This window comes from Lichenostomus cassidix, chromosome 3 (genome assembly GCF_008360975.1).
Source record: "Lichenostomus cassidix isolate B80296 chromosome 3, HeHo_3.0, whole genome shotgun sequence".
NCBI classification, from domain to species: Eukaryota; Metazoa; Chordata; class Aves; order Passeriformes; family Meliphagidae; genus Lichenostomus; species Lichenostomus cassidix.
The window spans coordinates 84064365-84089074 of record NC_139483.1 but is presented as its reverse complement, the minus strand read 5'-3'; the positions used below and the strand labels follow the sequence as shown (position 1 = coordinate 84089074).

Genomic DNA, 24710 nt, shown 5'->3' with positions numbered 1-24710 from the left:
GTAGTATTTTCTGATGTGGCTGTATTTTTCTTCATTTCTAGATTGATTTTAAAATTAAAATTTTGGATTTTAAAATTAAGAATCAAATAACCTAGGAATTTTCAACACACAGACAGGAAACATAAAAGCTTGTGTAGGACAGTGAACCTATGGCATTCAAGGGGTCATGTTAGAGGGTGGCCAGCAGGACATGCAACCCAGTTCATGCATCTCTCAAATGCAAGGAAGGGCACACTGAGCTCATGCTAAGGTAAAATGTCATTTCCTGGTTGGTTTTTCTTGGGTTTTTTTATACTATGCTTTGTACCCCACCTAAAGCCCATGTCAGAGCAGGAATTGAAATGGGTATGTAAGCTATGTAAACATGTTGAACACTAGAGAAAGTAAACAACCCAGAAAATGCCTGCTTGTCCCTCAGTTTGGACCCCAGGTTTGGAAATATTCTCCAGGTGCAGTGGAAGTACAGACTTCCTGCCTTCTAAAGCTGTGAGTGATATGCTACTTATGTAGTTACACAATTGACTTTTAGCAGCCATCTAAGTAAGAAATGCCAGTGAAGTGAAGATGCTTTATAATTGCAGATAATATTGTCAATACCATCTGCAGCTCTCCAGCTGGTTACTTGAATTAAAAAACACCTAAAACTCTTTCAGATGGCTCTTTATAATAATTGGATTAAACAGATGATGATAAATATTTTAGAACAGGTTGACCTTGCGAAAATGTTTCTATGCAATGTGTCACAAGAGCAGATAACTAAATTTTAGCTATTGTTTCTCAACTAATGTTACTTAATAGGCTGACACAACATTTTTCATCAACTTATTCCTCCATATGACTCAATTTAGAATAAGTTATAATGAATAACCTGAATTAAGATGGCCACTTGTTATCCAGAATGATCAATGTGAATATTACAGATGTATCTTGATCATGTGGAACAAAAGTACACATGGAAAGCTACCAAGCCTCCAACAGATACCTGCCACTATTTTAAAAATACCATTTTTAATAGTAATTTTAAATATTAATAGTACTAATAATAGCATATTCTATGTACATATGTAGTGCTGACAAAGGAAGAAAGCCAGGATTCAAGACAAAAGTATTTTTCAAACAAAGAATGACAAATACTAATAGTCACTACTGCCAGAAGAGTCAACCATTTTTTGAGCCCACTGATGAAGTTTTTTATTATGGCAAATTAGAAATGGTCACACTCAATGTACTATTTTCAAATTAAGGCTTCTTACAGGAAGTGAATTAGCTAGCTTAAGATGAATTACAATGATAATTCTGTTCAAAACCAAATATTAAAGCCTAAAACATGATTTTGTGTACTGAAAACTCAAATTATGAGAACTTACTGATGAAGTCCATCTTTTCTGCATCTCAAAACACAGTGAGCTTTCACTAAAGCATGTAGAAGGAAATAGTTTCTTAGGGAAGAATTACAAACTGTTGTGAACAATGCAATTTATAAACACTCACATTATTTGAAAGTCAATACTGTACACATGTTTTACCTATTCATTAATCAACTAGACAGTGAAACAGATTATATCCTCCGTAAATCCATAGATTAAACTGGGGAGAAGTGGAGAGCAGAGGTCCAACACACTAGATGGTGAGATTTAGAAAAGGGCTATTTTTCAAGCCCCTTGAAACAGTCCTCCAAGTTTAACAGAGACAGAAGTCTGGAATCTGGGACAAAGTGACACCATGCAATGGTGCAGGCTGAGCATTGACCAGATATAATGCAACTTGGCAGAAAGCAACCTGATCTCCCAGTACACAAACAAAACATGTAGTTACCAGTGTTCATCTACAGCTCAAAAATGTAACTGAATATCAGGCTTCACTATGTGGAATGCAGCCAGTGTCCATGGAACTGATCACTTCTTCCACTGTGACTGAAATTGCATCTGCAACAGTGCCGTTTTGGGCTGCCCAGTACAAAAGCCTTATTGGAGCAAATCCAGTCGAGGACCACTGCAACAGCTCAGAGCACACAGCATACAATGAAGATGAGTCTTTTCAGCTTCAAGTAAAGGTGCTTGCAGGTGTGTCTTACTGCTACCTCTGCTATCTAGTGGGGGCATACGAAGCATTACATGAGATTCCTCCTAGGCCTGCATAATTACAGGACAAAAGACAAAAGAACTGCAGGGAGAAATATTCCTATTAAATAGTAGGAGAAGCAATCAGCATAGGTAAACATTGAAGCAGGCTGACCGTGGAGACATTCGCAGCTGGATGGATGTGATCAATGTGCTCTCCCTGCCCCTGCTGGAGGTTGGACCAGACTACCTCTTAGGTCCTGTGTATGCTCAAAATAATTACATGAAGGTAGATATTGAGACAATACAAGTCTAATTCACAATGGTATTTTGAATGGAAAACCCAAAGTGCGAATGTTATCCAAAGACAGATTAAGTCTATATTACCCAATTTCAAGCAGAACCTAGTTTTACTTAAAATACATTCAAAATACTTTCCTTCCAAAGGAAAACCTGCATCCTTACGTGCAAGAACATATATGCACTGCAAAATTTCAGACCCTAATAGTACTGAAGGCATGGCTTCAGGTATCCAAGAATACTTACTCATACAGCCTGGCTGCCAATAATTCAAGAGCTGTGTTGCAAAAAGCAGCTGCAGTTTGCAGTTTCTAGGTATGGTTTTGGTCACAGATAAAATTGCTGAGACAAAGCAAGGTTCAGGAGCCTCTACAAGAGGATATTAGCAGGTATATTAAAAATTTCCCCTTTTTGCACCTATCGTCTCACAACCTAACACGTTTATAAATTTTTCATGTGTTAAGGCCACTCAAGTGCTTCCAGAGTCCACAGAAGTTTATGTTAAAGATTGTATTTCACATATCATTTCCAGCTTTCTCTGGAAACAGATTCATGGAATGGCAGCAACAGCTGTCCCAGCCACAAATACAGTATTTCTTTTCTTGTTGGATAAACAGAAAAAAACCCCTGTTCTTAATTGCCCCTTATTCATCAGTTTCTACAAGGGTTTTTTCCATATTCTATTGGGCATATCCCCACTTATTCCTTGTTCTTCTCTCCTGTAATATATGTTTATATACATACATATACACACAGAACTAATAGTAGCCTCATTCAGCTGTTAGGCCTGTCTCTGCCCTTCACAACCCAGCTCCTCCACTGCTGTTACCTCTCCGGTTTCACAAGCTAAAATTAATCTCCTATACAAAGCTTTTACAACTTCGGGTTGTGACATCCCACACCAGTTATCTTTCTCTCAGCTAACTTCTCACAGAAATTGTCTAAATTTCAATTCATCGCTCATTCAGCTTTCACAATAAACCAAGTATTAAAGAGCTTCAGCACCACTTGCTCCAAGGTTAACTTTGCAATAAAATTACACCTTTGATCTCTTACCAAGCTGAAAAGCATATTGGAACACATATTACTCACATATAGCAAGGATCTGACAGTATTTCCCTACTGGTCATTTGTAGCTACAATAACTCTGCACTTAAAGAGATATGAATCACTAAGCTCCCAACACTTCAAGCTGACAGCGCTTTGAAGTACTACAGTGCACTACAGAAGCATGAGTATTGAATCACTTAGATATTAAACAACAGTTTTCAGCTATCTAAAATCTTTTAAAATCTAGGTCTAACATACAAGCAAAAATCGCTGTCTGCTGTTTCATCCCAGTTGTCTGGCTTTGGTGTGGGTTTTCTTTGCTTAACTGGCACCTAAATTAGACCTGTAGAGACCAGAAGTCTAGCCAGATAAAATCTAGTCCAAAAAGCTGCCTTACTCAACAGAACCTACTCAGTAGGTTTGGAATCAAATCCTAACAAAGGGAATGATTTAGCAGGCTAAGGAGAAGGCAGGAACTTTGAAACCAGCAACTTAGGAGGATCCTGAAAAAGCTATTTGGGACAAGTTATTTAGAAGCCAAACTCTGTTTTTTTAGTGCTTCAAGCTACAGATAAGTTGTATTCTCATGGTGTATCTGCAGATCAAACACAACCTGATATAAAACTAGACAGCCAGAAAAATGATGTAATCAATGTGAATCAGTCTGGTTTTATAACAAATAGTCAGATCTGATTTTGTAACCAAAGTTACAAGTCGGGATAACCAACAGCTACTTGCAGTTATTTTACAGTATATGAACTGCAGCAGTCACAAAACGTCTTGATGATAATTACACATTATGAATGTTTACATTAAATGGCTTGAGAATTTTCAAGTCCCATCAGAGCCAGCACGGCTTTATAGCATAACGAGGCTTCCAGCAAGATCCTCCAAGATTCTGTGCTGAAAGAAGAAAAAAGCCACTAATCAAAAATTCTAAGTGCTAAATAATGAAAATAATGTCCTATTGAGTGATTTGGGTGCCATTTTTTTTCCAACTGCCAAGTTTAAATGAAGTGACATGTATGAACAGGATTTGCATTCATGTATGAATGCAGGGTTTAGTTGTAGAAAGAGGGTTCTGAAACTTACAACCAATCAAGCACAAACAAACTTTAGTTACACATAGCAAGAATTTTCACCACTTCCCTCTATACATTTAGAGAGCCTGTCAGTCCTCTTTTGGCCATTTCACATTTGGAGTTCATCCTAGCACAGTTTTAGCATTTTAATTGCAAAATTTCACCCAGCTGTAAGGTTTCTATTTCACTTTGGTCACAGAGAATCTGAGGGTGCTAAGATTTACATGTATTAACAGACTAGGTGAAAAACATTTAATGAGATTTGAAGAACTAAACCTGTTAATCTCATTTTCTTCAAGTTTGAAGGATGATGTGATTTTAATGTTTATTAAGTACCTTCAAGTGAGGAAAATACTAATACTACAAGTCCATGCATGTAAAGTACAGCATTAGCCAAAAGCTAAATCTGAAGCCATTTTAATTCCAAAGAGAATGCCCAGTTTCTACAGGGAAGCAATAAACTACTGGATCAGCCTGCTGACAGAAAAAAGTGTTTTCAGTGCTTTTGTTAAAACTAGAGATCTTTTGAAGCACTATGTAAAATTCAGGTCAGTTACAAACACTGGCCACACATGTTTAAACACAAGCCATTTATCTTATTTCTTGCCTTTGAATTGCCAACTTACATCTGAACTTCTCCAAGAGGCATTTTCCAAGTCACCCTTGAAAACCTTGTTTTTAAAGTAACTACAGGCAAACAATTCTTTTTATAAAGGAATAGCCAGTGATAAACATCAAAAGGCAATACTCTAAGGATGAACATGGATGCAAAATTCTAGAAAGGAAGCAGTAGACAGCATAACCTATTATTTTCACTCTAATCAAAATCTCCTCCTTTAGGAAAGAAACTTGCAGGAATTGATTTATCTACAACTGTGTGTCAGTGAACAATGTAGTGCAAAAAGATATTTACAGCACTCTTAGCTACTCAAACTGTTTACAGGTGCCAAACTGGGCTTTCCTTGGTCAGACATGAACCATTGTGTTGATCTATACAGAGTTCTTATGGTTAGAGAGGACTTCAAAAATGTTAGGTATAAGCATAGGTTCAGAGTAAAGTACTGGTAAGGTCATTCACTAAAGCAACAGTAAAATTGAGTCCTCCCTGAAGTCCTCATTTTATGTGAAGTTTTTCGTAACTTTTCAAATTAATTAATTTAATACAACAATTGGAAGTGATAATCTGTGGTCATACAACCATTCATAGAAAATTAGTAATATTGAGGGTTCTGAACAACTTGCTTGTGGTTTCCCTTTGCATGTCTACTGCATTTCTCTAGAAAAAACAGAATATGCTGCTGTTTTAGCATTTGCATTTGGGGCTCCTTTCCACCTGGAATAATCTCTATATCTAGTCTTTATTCAGGCAAAAATAAAGCCTGAGGTCCTGAACTTTTTGACTTCTAGCTAACAAGAGTATCTTAGAAGAAGGCACAGATCAGGTTAGCACAGTAAGACCTTCTCAGTTCAAAGCCTTAGAAATAGAGGTAATTTTTTCTTTCCCACTTTACACGTAACTCCAAGTCAGTGCAGGTCTACAAAAAGGACCAGCAGATAGACTGGACCCAGCATGTAACAGACCTTGGGCAAGGCTCATTTCCTCAGAGAGGGAAGAGAATCCAAGTGGGATTCAGAGCAAGTTGTGCATTAAAGTACTTGATGCTTAAAAACTAGCTTTATATTTTTGTCTAGAAAGAGACAGTGTTTATCAGATCTCATAGTTCAGGCTGGGAAAAGTTTTGCATGCAGGCTTGCAGCTGAGTCATTGTTCATTTACATTAAATCCCATTAATCTGTTTAGCTAAACCTACACCAAGTTTTCAATGCATTAGTCCTGCTGCAAGAGCCTTAATCACACAATTGAACTCCTTTGCTTTACCTTATGCTCAACTGAATGGTGGACCCAACAGTTCAGCTGTCATTAGGCCTTGAAAACAATCAACAGATATTTTTGCACAACTGTATTGAACACTGAAAACTAAAAGTTATTTTGCCTATTACAAATATACTAAACTTGCTGCCCACAAAAGACAACTTAAAAAGCTTTTTAAATTAACCAGAACACAAACCTTTTGTGCAAGATGTTTAAATGTAACTACAAAAAGGTACTTTTACCTATAAAACGTACCCTGCTCTATTACTTTGTCTTCTGTTCTGTTTAATGTAGTTAGACAACTACGGCCTTTGTCATTGGGTATAAAACAGACTCATCTCCTGCATGAGTTCACAGAGACAGGCTTTGCTGAATTAAAGCAGATAACAGGGCTAAAATCCCACAAATTATATATCTAACTATAAACACTCAAGAATGTGGTTTTTTATAAGACTGCATTTTAATTGCTTTGTGTTTCTCCTGGAAGTAAAATTGTCCTTTGGACCAAGCCAAAAACAGTTGGAAACAAACCTAGAGGAAACACTGCCCACTAAAGCCTGAAGTATTAGATGTCACAACAAGACCAGGTCTCTTCTACCATCTCAGAAAAAAAAAAAATTACTTAGTAACAGTAAGTAGAGTATCTTCAACATCTGACTATTCAATAAGACAGCATGTTGCTATAAGTTTATCTATCAGCACAGCCATTAAAAGGTCATAGCTGGTTTTATGTTTAAGGAAAAACACCTGTGAATATTAATTCAGTTTAAATGGAACAAAAATAAATTCAGGAGACAAACCAATGTTGGCATTTAGTTCCAGTTCACTGGTTTACATAAAATCCTAGTAATAAAGAAGGTAATTCAACCTGCAAGTGCTTGACCAACCTTTATCTTAAAGTTACTTGCATCTATTTCTGCCCATGTCTAATATCTTTAAAAACAGGAGAAATTGTATTGAGAAGTTAAGTTCCAACCTTTGAAATAAGTTTGACTTGTCAAGATGCACTGGCTGATCAGACAATAGTAGCATCTATTCATTTTCATTAGTTTTGTTACCAGGTATTAAAAATGGCAGGTATTCGAAGGCAAGGATTACATTTCCAGTTTCTGAAACTGACTGGATGAAATAACGAATAAAGCATTTTCACTAACGCAACTTTTTTTAAAGTTGAGTATTAAAAATAAACTTTTTTTTCATTTATAAAAACACTTGAATGGCCTGAATGTATCATCTACAGTTTAAGCCTTAATCAACTCCATTTAAGCCTTTTGATCACCCTGACATTCACATTTAAGAAATATCCATCCATCCTCTATTCATACTAGGTTAGCACAGGACAGCATATAAACACCTTCTCCAACTCTTTTCTATCAAGAAATGAGACCATGACTCGGATAAAGTCACTGCAACATGCTGGTGATGGCAAACCAAAGCCATTATTTACACAGACCAACTTGTGTTTGGTACATCAGAAGACTAGTTTTAAGCATCGGCATATTGTTTGCATTGATCAAAGTAAACTACGAAAGAAAGAAATGTCAAGTATTAAAAAAATTCAAGCATGGGTGGAATTTAATGAGTTTATTTAAATCCAATCCCAGTTTCTGTAATTAAGCAAAGTCCGAGGAAATCAGACTGTTTTAATTTCTGTCCCAAAGGTCAATACCAATGAGCTTATCAATGCCAGTGAACATATTCTGCTTTCAGCAGATCCTGGCTAAGTCAAGAAGCTGTTTACAGAAAACAAAGATCTGTACAACTTGGATAAAGTGATCTCATTTTGAAAGACAACATATTTGCTCTTCTAAATCTTGCCAGTGCTTCTATTTTTAATCACAAAAATAGGGCAGCTTAAACTTGAACAATTATATTTGTCAAAATATCAAAACACTTGAAACTGCATTAAGTCTAAAAATAGCAACTAAAAAATAGATTAATGATTTGAAGTATAGGGGAAAACAGGGAAAAAAATGTCTATCACCTTTGGGAAATGCTACGAAACCACCAGGAATGAGACAAACACACACACACTACATTTGAAGATAAGCATAAATACAAGGGAACCATCCTGCAAAAGAGACTTGCTTGACAGACTAGGAAACAAAGAACTAATGGTCCAGTTAGCTCCACTAGTACAAAAATAAATTACACTTTATATTTTGGAATAACAAAAGTAGAGAAAAACTGAGTGCCTGTTAAGAACTTCCAGAAGCAATCAAAAATCAGGAGTTACAGAGTACTGATAATAAGAGGAGAATGCAGGACAAGTATTTGTCTTTTCTATCAATTAACAATTTCAAGCATTGTCATAAGAATATAAATGCACACACAATGCAACTACTCTTCGCACAGAGGAGCTGAAAGTTGGCCAGAGTAAGAACAATTGAAGACTTGGGTTTGAAAAAATCTGGAGGCCATTCTGAAGGCCATTTTTTGCTGAGATCAGTCTTTTTTACACAAGAGACCAAAGCACTCAATATGATTGTGACCTTTAAAATCACCATCAGTATTGGAATGGCTCCTGCAATTAAAACTGAAAAAACTGTTTATATACAGAGGGAAAGGACGTGTGAAGTAACATTGCAAAAAATAAAACCAGCATGATTTCAATTAGCTTGTTTTTTTTAATGAAAGCAGGCTAAAACACATTCACAGCCTTAATCAAGTTTCAAGTAAATAAAATGCTACCAGCCTCTCTCTCTCAAAAAACCATCAACATTAAGGCCTGCATAGATGGAAAGTCAAGGAACATTCCAGCATTATCCATCTGCTTGCTAGTCACTATTCAACTCCAGAATAGCCATAATACATCTTCTGCCCAAACAAGTAAAAAAGGGGACATTTAGTAACACAGTAGAGAAAGAGTTATACTGGAAATTATATGGAATAATAAATTAAGAGAATTAGAGAAAAATACTCTAAGATTTGCAGTTCCACTGGTACTGTTGCCCATGGAAGAGCCCATGCTTACATCCCATTAAAAAAAAAATCACATAACCCTCTTATCTGAAGGTTTCCACCGAGAATCTTGAATTTAATTGAAAAGCTCAGACCTTAGCTTTCCTGAGTACACTGAGAGATTGAATAGAGTATTTCTCTACATGTTTGTACTATAAACATACACAATGAAGTGACACTTACAATGATAAGCTATTCACCAGCTGGGATTTATTTTTAAGATCTTCTACATACACGTTAAGGCAAATGGGAGATTTCAAAGTTAACTGGAATGCTTTGTTACCCATGGTTTCTCCTAAAAACAGTCATTCCTTCAAATGAATAATATAAGCTTTAAGCAAGCAGGTTTTTTGACTTAGCTATACATCAAAGCTTTGTATTAGGCAAATGAAAGCCATGGAGAGATATTGAACTGCTTATTACAGCTGAGCATGCAACTATCACATTGGAAATACAAGAATTTATCTTACCTTCAGGTGCATCTGCATCACAGTCTTTAGACACAAGTGTCACATTCCTTGGCTGGCCATCAATTGTCTTATTACTCTACATTATAAATACAGAAAATTAGTACACTAGTCTACTAGCCATGTTCTTCCATAGACAATTACAGTTCTAAGACTGAATACATTTTCCAATAAATTAATTTTATAAAAATTGCTTTAACAAATCTAAGAATATTCAAAAGTATTTTTTTAACATATGCAGAATAAGCTGTGAGTGGTAAAATACGAACATTTCTAAGTGTGATTTCATTCACAAAAAAATTAATAGCTTGTGTTCTTGAAGACTTGTGAAAAATATATTGAGCTCTGAAATCAAACTTTAACTGTGCATAAAATGAATTTGAAAATCAACTTTGGTGATGAAGACACCATGGAAGTGTTAGGATTGATAATAATAATGAATTCAGTTTACTTCTGATCTAAAAGCCAGACAATATCATCCAACATACTTGGGACAGCCAGAATGGAAGACAAATTATGCTTAAGTGAACTATTGAACACCCAAATGTACCTGCTAAATGTCCCAAATCTTTGGAAAACGGACACTTTCAGGAACTGTGTTCCACATTTTTGAACAATCAGTGAATAATTCTAGCAGAGCCCAATATATACCCTTTGCACTACACTGATTTCTTCATACCCCGATTCACTTCAAAGGGTCTCTCACCTACTGTACTTGCTTGCACACTCATGACTTCCTGAAAAGAAAGCCTGCTAAAGAAGTCAGTAAGACTACAGCATGGCCATTTGAAAAGTTTGTCTTCTTTATTCACTTTAAAATATTACCAGGATTTTGAAATACAACAATAGCTAGACCTATGGGCTTTGACAACATCTATGCTTTTTCCAGGTCTTATACCGCTGTTCTCCATGAACACGCCTATAATTTAAGACACTTTTACTGCAAGTATTGCCAGAGTAAAACTTGGTTGTTCTGTTTTCCCACCTACTCTAAGGCTGAAAGCAGGATGCATCAAGGCCAAGCATGAGACAAAACCACATACAGTAACTCAGTATGTGTGCTTCAAGAGCCAACACATTTTGGACACTTTAGAAAATAGCAAGTTATTATATAAAGGGTTAGGATACAGCCTGTCTCACCCAAATTATTAGTTTCTGCTTATGTTCAGGATCAAGAACTTGAAAAGATCTGTCTCTACATGTAGCTATCTAAGGAATGATACTCCTGGATTCCTGCTGCTTACAATGGAGAAACTGTGGGTCCTGCAATATAGCTCCACTCCTCCAAATTAGCGATGTGATGACCGAAGAAAGAAAGTGATTGTTGCTGTTCTGGTCCTCAACCAGAAAAAAATTATTTGTGTTCCTTATGGCAAATACTGGCTTTTTAATGCCTGTCTGGGTCAATCAGGTCTTAATGGTCCACTAGGTACAAATATCAGTAAGCAGTCATCTTATTTTCAGACAAAGGCAAAATAACCCTCGGCCTTCATGAACAGAAATGGCAATTAGACTCAAGTATGGACAAAGTTAAGCTTTTGCTGGAAAGCTGAGAAGGTGGTCTGGATGTGGGTACACCTCTTTCTTTACGAAAGGTTACGAAAAGACTAATTGCTGATTAACAGATACTACAAATTGGCTCAAGAGGTGAAACCAAGCTATCCTTGGTGTTTGAAGACCTATGAAAGTTGAACAAATCCCTGCAGAGGGATTCAGATGAAGGCACTGTAGCCAAAAGAAGTTTTAACAACTTCCCTACAGACCACAGCTGAAGATATATTAGATGAATTGCACCTGACTTGAACATACCAGTGGTCTGAATAAACAAAGCAAGTAGCCCAGGTCTAGTTAATGTTAATTGCCTCAAAAAAGCTCTACTTTTATATACATAAGTCACCAGCACTTGCAAATTGTTAGTTTTGACAAGAGCTTTTAGTCTCCAAATGAAAACAGTTCAAGATTTAAACAGGAATCTAATGTATCTAATGCATTACTACAGATTGTGGTTACAATTTAGTTTGACACATTACTAGATTGGGAATTACTGTAGAGGAAAGCAAACAGTGAAATAGTCCTTCTACACTTTCTATGAGCCACCACACTGTCATACACATGTTTATCAGCCCACCCATCCACTAAGTTTTTTTGGAACAATGATCATTTATTGCTTGGTTCTTACACAGTGTTGGCTACCAGTGGTGTTAAAAGATGAAATCAACTGCACTGTGAGAGCACAATGAAAGCCTGGACTGTCAAAGTAAACTGGTGCATAGGGCTGTCACCACCAGGGAGCTTGCCATGTCTAGTTCACTAGCCCTGCTCCTGGGTATGTTCCTGGACACTCCTAAATCCGTAATCACCCAGTCATAACTCTTAAGAGCCTCTTCATTGCTACATCCACAGAAAGATCTCTTGCTTCTCTTCATTCCCAGACTCCATCTCTCCTCATTTCACATCCAGTTATCAAGGTAGACACTGAAAATGTTTCTGGTACATTCTGAAAGACTCTTAAAGAGGATGTTGTCTGAAATCCTTGTATCTACTTGGTATGCCAGAGAGAAGCCCAGATGCAATTTACCAGCATACTCTGTGCCTTGTGTTATTTTAACAATAAAACCAATTTCCACTCAAGTAATATTATGCACTTTAAACACAGCTCTTTGAAATGAGACATAAGCTGAAGACTCAGGATGGCTATCTTAACCAGAACATTTTTAAATCTTTTAAACAAAGTTACAGCTCTTCTCAACCATCCCAGCTAATCCTTCTCGCAGTGCTGACCAGGATTGTATTTCAATAGCTGCAAGAATGAAAAGAGCCTTCCTACTGCTGTGCTCTAGTCTCTTGACCCTTTTCTGCTAGAAATTATGTATTTATCTTCAGATACTATTTGTCATAAACAGCTAACATTCAAGTGTTTGTTAAGTCTCAATCCTTCTGCCGCCCTCAATATACACATTTTATATTTTATTCATAAAGCAAAACAGACTGCTATCTACAGCCTTCATTATTTGTTTTTCTCTTCAAATCTTCCATCTACAAACTTTATCGCAAAGGATTCTCTTCTCAGGTCACTGCAAGGCTTACAGACTAGTTCAGTAGGACCCTCAATGAAATTGTTCTTCCCACACTTACACCCACATTAATTGGGTGGCACTGTAATTGGAGGCATGCAATCATTCTACAACATAAGAAGAGCAAGCTGCCTTTTGCAGTGACTTGAGCTCATAACTAATTCAGATACAGCTATATGAAGCTCTAGGCTATGTAAACAGTAAGCAATCATGCCAGGAGTTCTACGTAAAGGCACCTAAACTCACTTCCATCTTAGTTTCATGCTGCTACTACCCTAATTCTGACAGGTTGAGCCAATTTATAGATGCTTAAGTATGTCTATTTTGTATTAGTTATATTCAGCATAAAATCTAATTAAATGCATTACACTTCCTTGGATTGATATAAGGATGACAAATTGCCCATCACCAGACAATTCAGACATAAAGACAGCAGCAAAGTGGCATTTATTGAATCCTCCACTGCTCTCCATGAACACTCCTGTAATTAAAGACACTTTTAGTACAAGTATTGCCAGAGTAAAACTTGGTTGTTCTGTTTTCCCACCTACATTTCCTGCATTGACAATCCTACCACATCAATGCAACACATTAAAGTTGGTCAAGTTCCTGTTCTCTAGCATATTTACTACTCCAATTTCAATTTCTCCTTGTAATCCTTTTGCCCCAACTATTCTGTATCCACTGTTTAAACTGAAAGAATTGACAGTTATGTTACAAAATTTACTAAATAGTTGCAGCTGAAGGAAGTCAGCAGGTGTTTCGTTTGCATTCTTTCTGTAAAGCAGAGTGTTCTCCTCCCACAGGAATATCCTTCTAGAGACTTAACAGAAATATTCCAAAAGCTTAAAGTGCATCCAGTTCCTTCAGTCTCATTTAATTCCCTTCCTTCAACCACTCCAGCCCAACTATTTTGTTTGATGTTTAAGTTTCACAAAGACAGCACAGCAGGGGATCTCGACTTCATTGTGCCGGAATAAGCAACCAGCTCATGACGTGGTTACTTGTCTACATTTGCAAGATCAGATCTACCACACTACCCCTGTAAGATACCAGACCTTAATAAACAGCTGTCAATGAAACCTCTCAAGATGCTTAGGACATGTAACTTTGAACTTCCCCATAAATATGCAGGCTGCCAGTCAAATTAAGATGAAATACAATAATGTAATTCTTCAGGTAAAGAAGATGAAAGACTTAAAAAAAAAAAACCTTGAAGTACACGGAAGTGCAATAACAAAAGCAGAGACTAAATTTTAACTGCCTAATTCTGTAGAATACTTTACAGCGCAAGAACTGCATGGAGTTTCATGAAGTTGCAAAGTCCAAAGTGCCTGAAGTGTGATTATTCAAAACGCACTTAGCTCCACTCAGACGATTATTTTCTACTGTACCAAGTTATCTTTGTCATTCCTCATAAATATGCACATAAAAATGATAAACTGTGAAACAGTATTGATTTAATTCTGTACACAGCCTTACACATTAAAAGTAATACTCACTGCAGTCACTCCACAATCTAAGCAGATGAGTACAAAGTCTAGTGGAAGCTATCAACTGTCTCACTAGAAAGAGCGAAGCAAAACTCAGTTTCACACTGTCTCATGATGACCTAGGAATTAAGTTGTGTAATGTACAGTACAATCCATTTCTGGCTTATGTATTACCAGGAGACCTACTAGTATTTAAAAAACTGGCTATCAAAGTTTCTTCAAAACCTGAAAAAGTGTCTGACTTTAAAAGTTTCTGTAAACAGTACATTTTTGATGCAGAAAATAAACACAAAAAAATTACATCTCACCTGTACCAGGTATTTCTGGCTTCCATACATTACATACTGTGGAGCAAGACTGTAAATCATGTAACTTGTATGAAGAACTATCAACAGAAGTATCATACAGAGAAATAAGAGTGCTTGAGGTCGAGTTTTTCCTCGTCTGATTTTATAAAGCTAAAATCAGAAAAACAAATATTAACACAATGAAATAGCTTTTTTTCTTAAGGCATTTAAAAGTCTCTGTAATTGAAATAAGGTTTAAGTCTACTGCCAAAAGTGGGAGGTTGCTAAAATTATCCTCTGCCAACTTAATTCCAATGATTCAAAGCAGGTTTTCAGGTGTATTTACCTAAATTTCAAAGCATAGCTATTCAACCAAATTAAGTGGTGTTTTGTATTTATGGCCCAAAAACATTTATACACTAGTAGTTAGTAGCCAGATTTAAATTTCCTGTCAACCATAACAAACCGTGCATTGGTTTTTTAAAGAATATTGTGTCCTTTGGTGAAGTGTGGTGTCATCTATGACTATACCCCCAATGAGATCTAGAAACAGAGAATGGAGTTATGAGAGAGCATTCCCAGGCTCTGTGGAAATTTGCACACCATACGGTGGCATCTTGTTCATTTAACACTGCAGGGAACAATATAATCCCTCCTTGTTGCCCTGTAGACATCACTCTACTCTGTATTTCCCAAGGGCTCAACCTGAGTACCATGTTAGGGTAAAGCTGGCACTGAGGGGAAAATGACTGCACCAACACAACAACTAATCTCACAACTCATTGTAATGATTGATGGTCACTGTTTACATCAGTCTGGAGTGTCACCAAATGAAAAGGTGACAATGTTGAAGGGGAAGTAGGCACATTAGCAGGGAAATATTCAACCAAGCAGAGATGAATGTCATGCTATTACATACAAAGCTGCTTGTTCAAATACAGTAATATATTAATTGCATAATATTTAGGTAGCCCTATCACCACTGCACTGTTTTCTCTCTTATGAAGCTAAACATGCTTGTTGCATGGATGGCAATTCACAAACTTCTGACTGGATGCCACATTACAGATTTTGACCATAAAGTTCACCAATATCAATCAATTTTGACCATAAAGTTAACCAGTATCAATCATATGGCTTTAACTTAGAAAAGTGAGAAGCCAAAGTGACACTGATTAAACACCTGGAGTCAGCTGACTCTATTGCTCAAATGAAAATATAAGTTTTGGTCTGATAATGTGGCAAAAAGAAACACCTTCCAAAAGCAGACCAAATTGTACAACAGGCTCTTAACGCTCATTAGGCATACAGACAATGCTATTGGCAACATCCCATATTTATGAAGCAACACAAAAATACTCAACATATTCAACAGCATATATTTGTTAAATATCTGAGTATTACAAACTAAACTCTTGAGCTGTATTTACCCTTATCCAGAAGAACCATATGCCCATATTGCGAATCCCTGCCATTGAAGTGAAGATAAAGTACATAACAATAGTTGTGATAAGAATATAATCAAGTGGAAAAACCTAAAAGAAGAACACAAGCAGTTAAAAAGACAAGAAAACAAACTCTTCTCCCACTTAAAGCTAAATAAGTAGTTTCTACTTCTACAGCTTATATGTGAGGTAGTAAGAGTCCTATTTAAAAGGTTTACATAGCTGGCTCCAAACACAGCTAACATACCTTGGTGCTAATAGAGCTTAGACAAATAGTTTGGGAAAGCACTGTGCATTTTTATTAATTTAGGACATGCCTTGATTTTGAAATGTTATACATTTTTAGACCAAGAAATACTTAATTATTTTAAATATGCTCACAGAATGGCAAGCCCACAGTGGCAACAATTATTTTAGGACTACATAGACATCCTATTTGTGACTATTTTTCTAATCATATTTGCATAAAAAACTTGATTTTTATATTTACATTAATAAAAGCTTGAGAATACTACTTCTGAACACTACTTTTCTTGGTAAACTACAAGCTTTGATGTCCAATAGTTTTAAAAACCCTGGGGAAGCAATGCATTGCACTGATCCATTACACCAAGAATATACGAATAGCAACTCAGCTGGGAGGAAATAAAATACTAGCTCAATGTTAAGGCTTTTCTTCTTCTCACTTTACTCATGACAAACTCCTATTTGTATATGGACCTGTTGCCTTCCAACTCTACTGAAGTGATATTTATGTTGGGTTTGCTTCCAAGACTAATGCCTTATTATAACATGTAACTGCCTGCTGTATTTTTCAATGTGCAATATATTAAAAAGAGAAAAATTGCATTTACTTCACTGAAAAGGGCTAAGATACCCAGTATACCAACTAGAATGTATCTAGAATATGGGACAAAGCTGCTTTTATTCTGTGCATAGTAACTACAAGTGTTGTTACATGTGTTGTTGTATTCTCATGTGAAAAATCAGTTTCAAGCACCACCTCCCTTCTCCAAACTAGCTTCCATCCACCCAAGATTTTCACATCAGTAACAAATACCTAAAAATTAATAAGGAAGTTGCCTTGCTTTTACTGAATACACATTTAGACAATGTTTTAATTAATTACTTGGGGAGAAGTTTAGCAGAAGACATGAGCATCCTTATGTCTATCACCACTTCTTTACTTACTCTTTGAAGAACTGGTAACAGCATATTCAATGGATTGGTCAGATTAGTTCCTAGAATTATAAATCCTGAGTTGAAGCCAGCTGAATGCAGAGCTTTGTCCAAACTGCAGTAATTAGAAAAAGTGGGTTAGTACTGTGGTTCTTCCAGAGTTTTGACTTTAGTTTTAAGGGCAGCTCAAAAGACAAAAAAAACCAAAACTGAACTAATCCCAAAGACTGACAGCTGTCTAACATTGATACAGACACATGCTTTGCTTTACCACACTCACTGCACTTGTTCTGTGAAAGATATAGCGATTCCTGCATCTCCTCAGCATTTTTGCTTTTCCCTAGTTTGGGTCATAAAGCTTATTTTCCCAGTCTGAAAGACTAAAAATGCCAACATTTCAGACCTCTGGTTAATGTCAATCCTTGTTGAAATCAACCAGATTTACAGCTAGCTATGCTGCTTTTAATGTCATGAAACCATTCCAATGTAATGCACATCAAAATGGATTATACCTGTCATTTACTGCAAGAATTTTAGCACCTGCTACTCAGTCAAAGAAGCACCTACATGCATTAAGATTCATTCAAGCAATCAGAATAATTCTGTAATCTGAATTAAACTTCCTGAACATATATGCTGATTCAGCAGAAAAACTTATAACTGTTTTCAGCCTGAACCATACTCTTCAGTTTGTTTTGGCATATTTTGGTCCATTTCAATATATATACTATTATAATGAGAATGGCAGCTCTATTGACAGAAACATAAAATAGAAAAGAAAGTGGCTGACCTCCTGAAGCAAGCCACCCCCATTTTTATGTTAGAGCAGGAACTAAGTAGTTTTAATGGTCAGGGACAATACTGAAATGTACTTACTTTGACAAGAACAGAGACACAGTGAAGAGCAGTGCCACGATGATGAAGAATACTCCCCACACAATCTACAAGTAAAAATTTAAAACCATTTAACTGTGTTTGCAGTTGATGCATGAGTCCTCATCTTGATTCCAATAACAAACTAATGATCTTAGAGCACTTAAAAGCTTAAATGCACTCGAAACAGTAACATGGTAAACACTTGAGAAAAGTGCTCACAAAACTTACATACTCTGTTAAACACAGTTTGTCAAGTACATTCACAAGCTCTAGTGTAGTACACAAGCCTACCCCTAAGTCAAAAGTGACATTAAGAAAAAAGATGACATTACATTAAATGAACATAGCATTTAACAGTATGTACAACCTGTATTTACTACATTATGTGGAAAACCTTAACTATATGCATGCATTTAGGTTTAATTAAGGAAATTAGCGATTGGTGCCTTGACCAAGCAGAAATACGATTCGCTATCTAGTACTTGCTTCACAAGAAATGGAATTTCTCTTGAAGTCTGGGTGTTACTGTTAAAGAATGTAACTGCTTCTCAAATTGAAGGCACTGGAGGTAAAAATGTTGCAAAACAGTAAGCAAAGCTCAAAGATACATTCTGCACTTCTACATTGAACAGAAGTACTATATATGGATATTGAACAGATTTTCACCTTTTCATTAAAGGTACCAATTGAACAATTGACAAGTTATATATCTGCAAAGACATCCCAAATGCTCTTAAAGCAACAGTGCAACAGCTCTGCAAGAGTTAAGATGTAATTAAGTGATAGACACTGCCACCTTCACAGGACAGCTCTAGCCAAAGTAAACAAGTTCTCTGGCATGCTTCATAGCACAACCATAGTCTAACTGAAAATCTGTCAGGAAAAATTAACCACCTGCAACTCTGCTTTAGTCTGATTCATGAGTCAACAATTCACAGTGAGTGTCACAGTTACTGAGAGAATAAAAAGCTTTCAAACCACAAAAACAAGGAGACACCAAAACACCATCCTGTCTGTACGTTATAAGCTGTAAGTAACTAATGATATTGTATGCTACCCTGTGAGAACACAGTGAACTGTTAAAGTCCTACAGACAAAATATATGGGCAATATATTTCTCAGATTCGAGTTTTATGTGAAAACTTAATACAGCTTGTGTTGTTTCTGTAAGTATTTTTTAAATCAAAAGGGAGTCTCCAAACTGTTAACATGAATGTTAGGGATATTTGTCATTTCAATGAAAGAGCTAAGTCTATATTTATAATGTATCATACCAAGATAACCCCACTAAGAATTCCACACTGAAAGCTTTTATTCAGCTGCAGTTTCAGCCCATCTCCATCAGTACTCAGCATTAACTGCAGCAATGACTGATGAAATTGTTTACAGCCCAGCCCCCTTCTCCCCATCTTTCCCAAAAGCAGCCTACAGTTGAAAGCAATGCTCAAACTTCTTCCTACATCTAGTTGGCAAGAAATACTTTATATGGCAATACCATTCATAAAAGCAATAATTTTCAAAACCAGGTATCTACTAAAAATCAACGTCCTAAGATCAAAGAAACCAAGATAAAAGCTTTGCCCCAGCAACCATCTCCTTTGCATTGGTTAAGTATCACGACATTAAGTTCTATTCAGCTAGCTTCCTATTTATCAAGTAATTCCTCAGTAAGATGCTTGTTCCAAATGCATATATTATCAAAGTCTCTCTCACTTCTGCTGGATACATGTAATTTAGATTAACCTAAGCTAACTGACAGCTATAGAATTCTTCCTTCTTGTCTCATTTTAATATGTTTGATAAAAAAAGTAAGATATTCAGATTTTTTATGGCAGTAGCACTAAAGTAGATCACTTAGGATTTGCTCATTTTTAATCTTAATCAGAGTTGAGGCAAAGTAAAAGGTTCTCCAAAAGCTCAGAGTTCACTGTAGGGCTATCATTGTGTAGCACTGGAGCAAATAAAAAAAACAGTTGATATTTGGGATGGTAACTGATAAACTTGACCTGTGATTTATGCAAAAAGAAGAAAGTTGGAACTTATTTCAATTTAAGTATCAAAAAACAAAAAGGTTTTACCTTCAGAGGTCGAATAGCTTCACAGAACTTTATCCACCAGCTCTTCTCAATAGATTCCAGATGCCTCTCTCTCCTTCGAAGTGTCCTTAATCTCTCCTCTAGCTGTTGCAAAGTGCGTCTATCCCTTGATGACAGAGGACGACCATCTCTGCACTGGTTACAAAAAGAGTGCAAAAGATCAAGAGTCACCAAATCAAGAAAACAGATTTGACAGCTACTTTCATTATTTACAACTCTAAAGAATTTGTAGTATATAATCCATGCATGTAAAATTTCTATGAATATCAAGGGGATGAAGAGGAAAAGTCAAAAGCTCCAACAAGAGGAATTCCTATTAAGTGTCAGCAACCACTTTTCACAAAGAAAATGTTTAGAATATTCGCAGGGTGGATAGTCTCCATGGCTAGCAATGCTTTAAAAGCACAGCCATGACCTGAATAACCTGACTTAACCTGAAAGAGGTCTATGTTTTTTGTGGAGGGTGGAACACAGTGATTTTCAGAGGTCACTTCCCATTAAATTCCATCATTAAGTCTATATAGCCAGCTTGGCACTTGATATTTTCTTTCCAGCATTCCATTAGATACTCAGCTATGTTTCTTGTAAAGAGCAAGAAATATAGCTCAAATAAGAGGCAGCATTATCCCAAGAATTAGTTGAATGTACCAGATAATTTGTTTGATTATTATGTTTGAGAATGTATTTTAATTTTAAGCCTTTAAACACTGAGCAGGGACCATTACACTCTGTTCTAAAGTGAGTAGCACATCCTTTCATCTCAGTTATATGTAATAAGCCAAAGCAACAAAATAGGCATTAGACAGCTGAATCAAGATTGTTTCTAACATGGATGTTAGTGTATTACAAACTCATACTTGGATAAAAAAGATTCTTATATACTAGGAAATAAGCTAAAACTGTATTTTAGAATTTTGAAGTTCCTTATTTTTTCTCCTATTTTAAAAGATCATTTCTGCAAATAGTGTAACGCTTTATACCAGCAAAGTTAAATGAAAATTAAATTTGTCAAAAAGGTTACAAGCCTAAGACCACCTTACAGGCATACATAGCACTTGAATTGGAGATCACAATGTACTTTTAATAGGAACACATTCACCATACCCTGTATAGCACCTCTGCCACTTAAAAAGGACTTTTTGGCAACAGTTCAAGCTCCCAATCTGCAAGTCCAAGCTTCAATTATTTAAGACGAATGAAATAAACCTACCAAATGCACTAATAGTACATGAACATACTACATATTGAATCTCTGTAGCATATCTTCATACTTCTAGTTTTTACTGTATGATACTCTCCGTAACACATTTCCTTCACAACTTAATGCAAAAATGTAACTGAAGAACTAAGATTTCAATTACAGAATGAGACAGAATTCTGACCATAATCCATAAACCAAGAAAAAGTTAATACTAAAGGTCACATTACAATATAGACATAACTTGAGGACTTTCTACTTCCTGATCCTATTATTTAGCCACATTAAACAACAAGACCAGTTGCAAGCAAATTGTCATGATCCACCAAGGTCTTCTGTAAGTAATGATCCATTTGTCACAGGTTTTTCATTTTTCTCATATTGATTTCAGTAAGGGATGCCTTTGTTCCTGTAATACTCTGTGCAAAACCAAAACATGATAAATTTACATGATAAATTTAAACTGGGAGAGACTACTTTCTAGATTTCATAATTCAACAAAATGTCTAGAACACTGAAGGTGCCCACACTGTGTAGAGGTAAGCCAAGTATCACAGGAAGACTGTTGGAAATGCTTCAACATCTTTGAGTTCTACTATCACAGAGCACACAACAGCACAGATGGACTGCCAGGATGGAAGCGAGCCACCTCAATGTCACTTTCCCCAATCAAGGCTGTGAAAACACTGGTCAAACCATTCTCTGAAATGGGTTGAAAAAAGAGGTGGGAGATTTTCCCCCATCATCCTATATGCAAAGAAATTTTACCCTCCTTTGGCTTGCACTGAGAGGCTGTTAAGAGTGACTTGCTTACATGAGGCATAGTACTTTCATTAGCTGTGAAGCCATCATGGGTTTACAAATGGTGTTTGCAAACTAGGGATATTTAGGACTCAGAACAGATTTCCATATGTATGCTTCTCATAAGGAAATTATTTGTAACAGCAAGGTACATTAACTGGGAAGCAAGGTATCTGGAGCTGTAATTTATTCATAAAGATGATAAACAGTTTGATGAATCTACATCATGACAGCTCTATGTGACAAATATCCAGTGTTAACTACACTGCAGTGAGTAAGTCAACAAATTGGATACCATTTCTGGTAGCAGTCTAAGTGAGATTAGTATCTACAAAGCATCTCTGTCATCCAAGCAGGCCTGGAAAAGTTTTGAGTTGGATTTGTTAACAGAAATAACTACTTCTGCACGACTGACAGAGAATGTAATCGCTACTACCACATTTGTTTCCAAATAACTCAAATAACTGCAAGCTATTAACTTCTGACTTGCTATTCTTTCTGGCACAATGACCCTCCGTAGCACAACCATAAACTAGCGAGCAAGGAAAAAAAAGCCATTAAGAAAATGAGAACAGTGAAGGCCTTACCTTTGATTTAATCCTTAATAAATGTTGCTCCACTTCTTCAATATCTTCAGTGTTCTCTAAACGTTCGTAAGCGGCACTGGTAGTTCCCTTAATCAAGTTTAGAGGCAAAGCTGACATACCATAAGCCTAAAATAAAAAACATACATACTCAAATTTTCTGCCATATATTTTCATCTGATAAGGATGCTCTATGTTGTACCTATAATGCATCTCTACTGAGTGGTTTTTTTACCCCATCTGCATACTCTTACTAAGGCAACCAATTCCTTTACCCTTTTGAGCAAAACACAACCAACATGCTACGTGAATTCCAGCATCCCACATCCTTCCAGTGGTACTTGAGTATCTCATGATCACTCACATGTGTTAAGAATATAACATATATACTACGCTTATACTTCATATAAGCATAGTACATTGAAGATTTATCAAACTAGCCCTTGTTTTTCATAAAACCACATGGCTTCCAAAAAGCTTAAATTGCCTTTTGGATCAAAATCAACATTTTGTGCAAAATAGGAATTTCTAGATACTGAATTTTAATAGTTTTAGAACCAAAGTACACACAATTTCTTTGCAGCCAGTAGTATTCACCTTGCTTTTAAAATAAAAATTGGGTAGAAAGTATCCAATTTACTAAAACCAAAATTCTGCAGTAAAATGGCAGCAAAAGTTAGGTGAACACCTGAACTCCGTTACATTCCAAGACTGCTTACATACCCATTCAAATTCATAAGTTACATTGGAATTTATTCCTCATTTGAAATTCCATACCATTCAAAGTCTTTTACCAGCTTCTACATCAACAGTACACCCAAATTTTTCCAACACAAGGTGTGTAAGCTTTCCACTACCATAAAAAGACACATATTCAAGGCAAGGTAAACAAGAACAAATTGGCATTATTTCCTCTCTGTTACCCTGTGATTCTTATAGATCAAGGCCAAGGTCAGAAGCTTCTCCAAGCAGTTTAGAGACATTAGCCATAAGCTTGTAAATTGTTTATTGTGGATGATATGCTGTTCTTGGCGCAGAGCTCAGCAGGAAAGTTCTTTTCTCTCTCAGAAATTAACACACACAGTTTTCCTAGAGTCCTTGATATAAGAATACTTGCTAACTTCAGAGAATTGTTTAGGTTGAAAAAGACCGCTAAGACCATCCAGTCCAACCAGAAACCTAACATGACAAAGTCCACCACTGAACGATGCCCTTAAGTGCTATGTCTACAAGTCATTTAAATACTTCCAGGAAGTTTGAAGAGTAGTTTTCTATATTTTCACAGAAATGTCACTCCCTTCTTCAAGCACAGCTTTACATTTCATACTGAGAATAGATTTAACACAAATGCTACTGTGTTAAAAATGTCACCATACATGGTGTCATATCACAAGCTTCCTGTACACAAGACACACTCTGACCTGCTTAGAAACCTACTTCAACATATTAAAGCCTTGTGCATTGAACCCAAAGAAAGACACTGTCCATTTTTTAATTGTATTTTTGAATATGCCATAACTCAGACTGGACTTGACAACTGTCCATAAATTTGTGTCAGCTTTCGAAGTGCCAGGTACAATGAAAATGTCTATGCTCTTGCTGATGCAAGCCCAGGACACTGCTTGCCTTTCTGCTGCAAGGCTCACTACTGGATCATGTTCAGCTTGCTCTCCACTAAGACTTCCAGGTCCTTTACAGCAGAACCATTTCCCAGCTGATCAAACACAAGCATGAACTGTTGCTTGGAATTAACCCATTGCAAGAAAAATTTTTAACATCTGCCATAATTGATGTCATTCTTGTTGACCCCATCTTCCCATCTGTCAGTGTCTGTATGGTGGCCCTGTTTTATGTACTTCTCCCAGTCTGACATATTTCTCAAAC

At 36.3% G+C, this 24710-nt stretch overlaps 1 protein-coding gene across 1 annotated transcript in view; it reads right to left on the bottom strand.

The window, feature by feature from the left end:
- The window catches only part of LMBRD1 (LMBR1 domain containing 1), a 65491-nt gene that overhangs the window by 4084 nt on the left and 36697 nt on the right, over positions 1–24710 (bottom strand). The window contains exons 8-14 of the mRNA XM_085056557.1: positions 22830–22955; positions 20226–20378; positions 18148–18212; positions 17284–17386; positions 16078–16182; positions 14669–14818; positions 9797–9872 (exon numbers count right to left, since the gene is read on the bottom strand). Coding sequence (XP_084912683.1) covers positions 9797–9872; positions 14669–14818; positions 16078–16182; positions 17284–17386; positions 18148–18212; positions 20226–20378; positions 22830–22955 — 778 coding nt within the window. The remainder of the gene's footprint in view (positions 1–9796; positions 9873–14668; positions 14819–16077; positions 16183–17283; positions 17387–18147; positions 18213–20225; positions 20379–22829; positions 22956–24710) is intronic.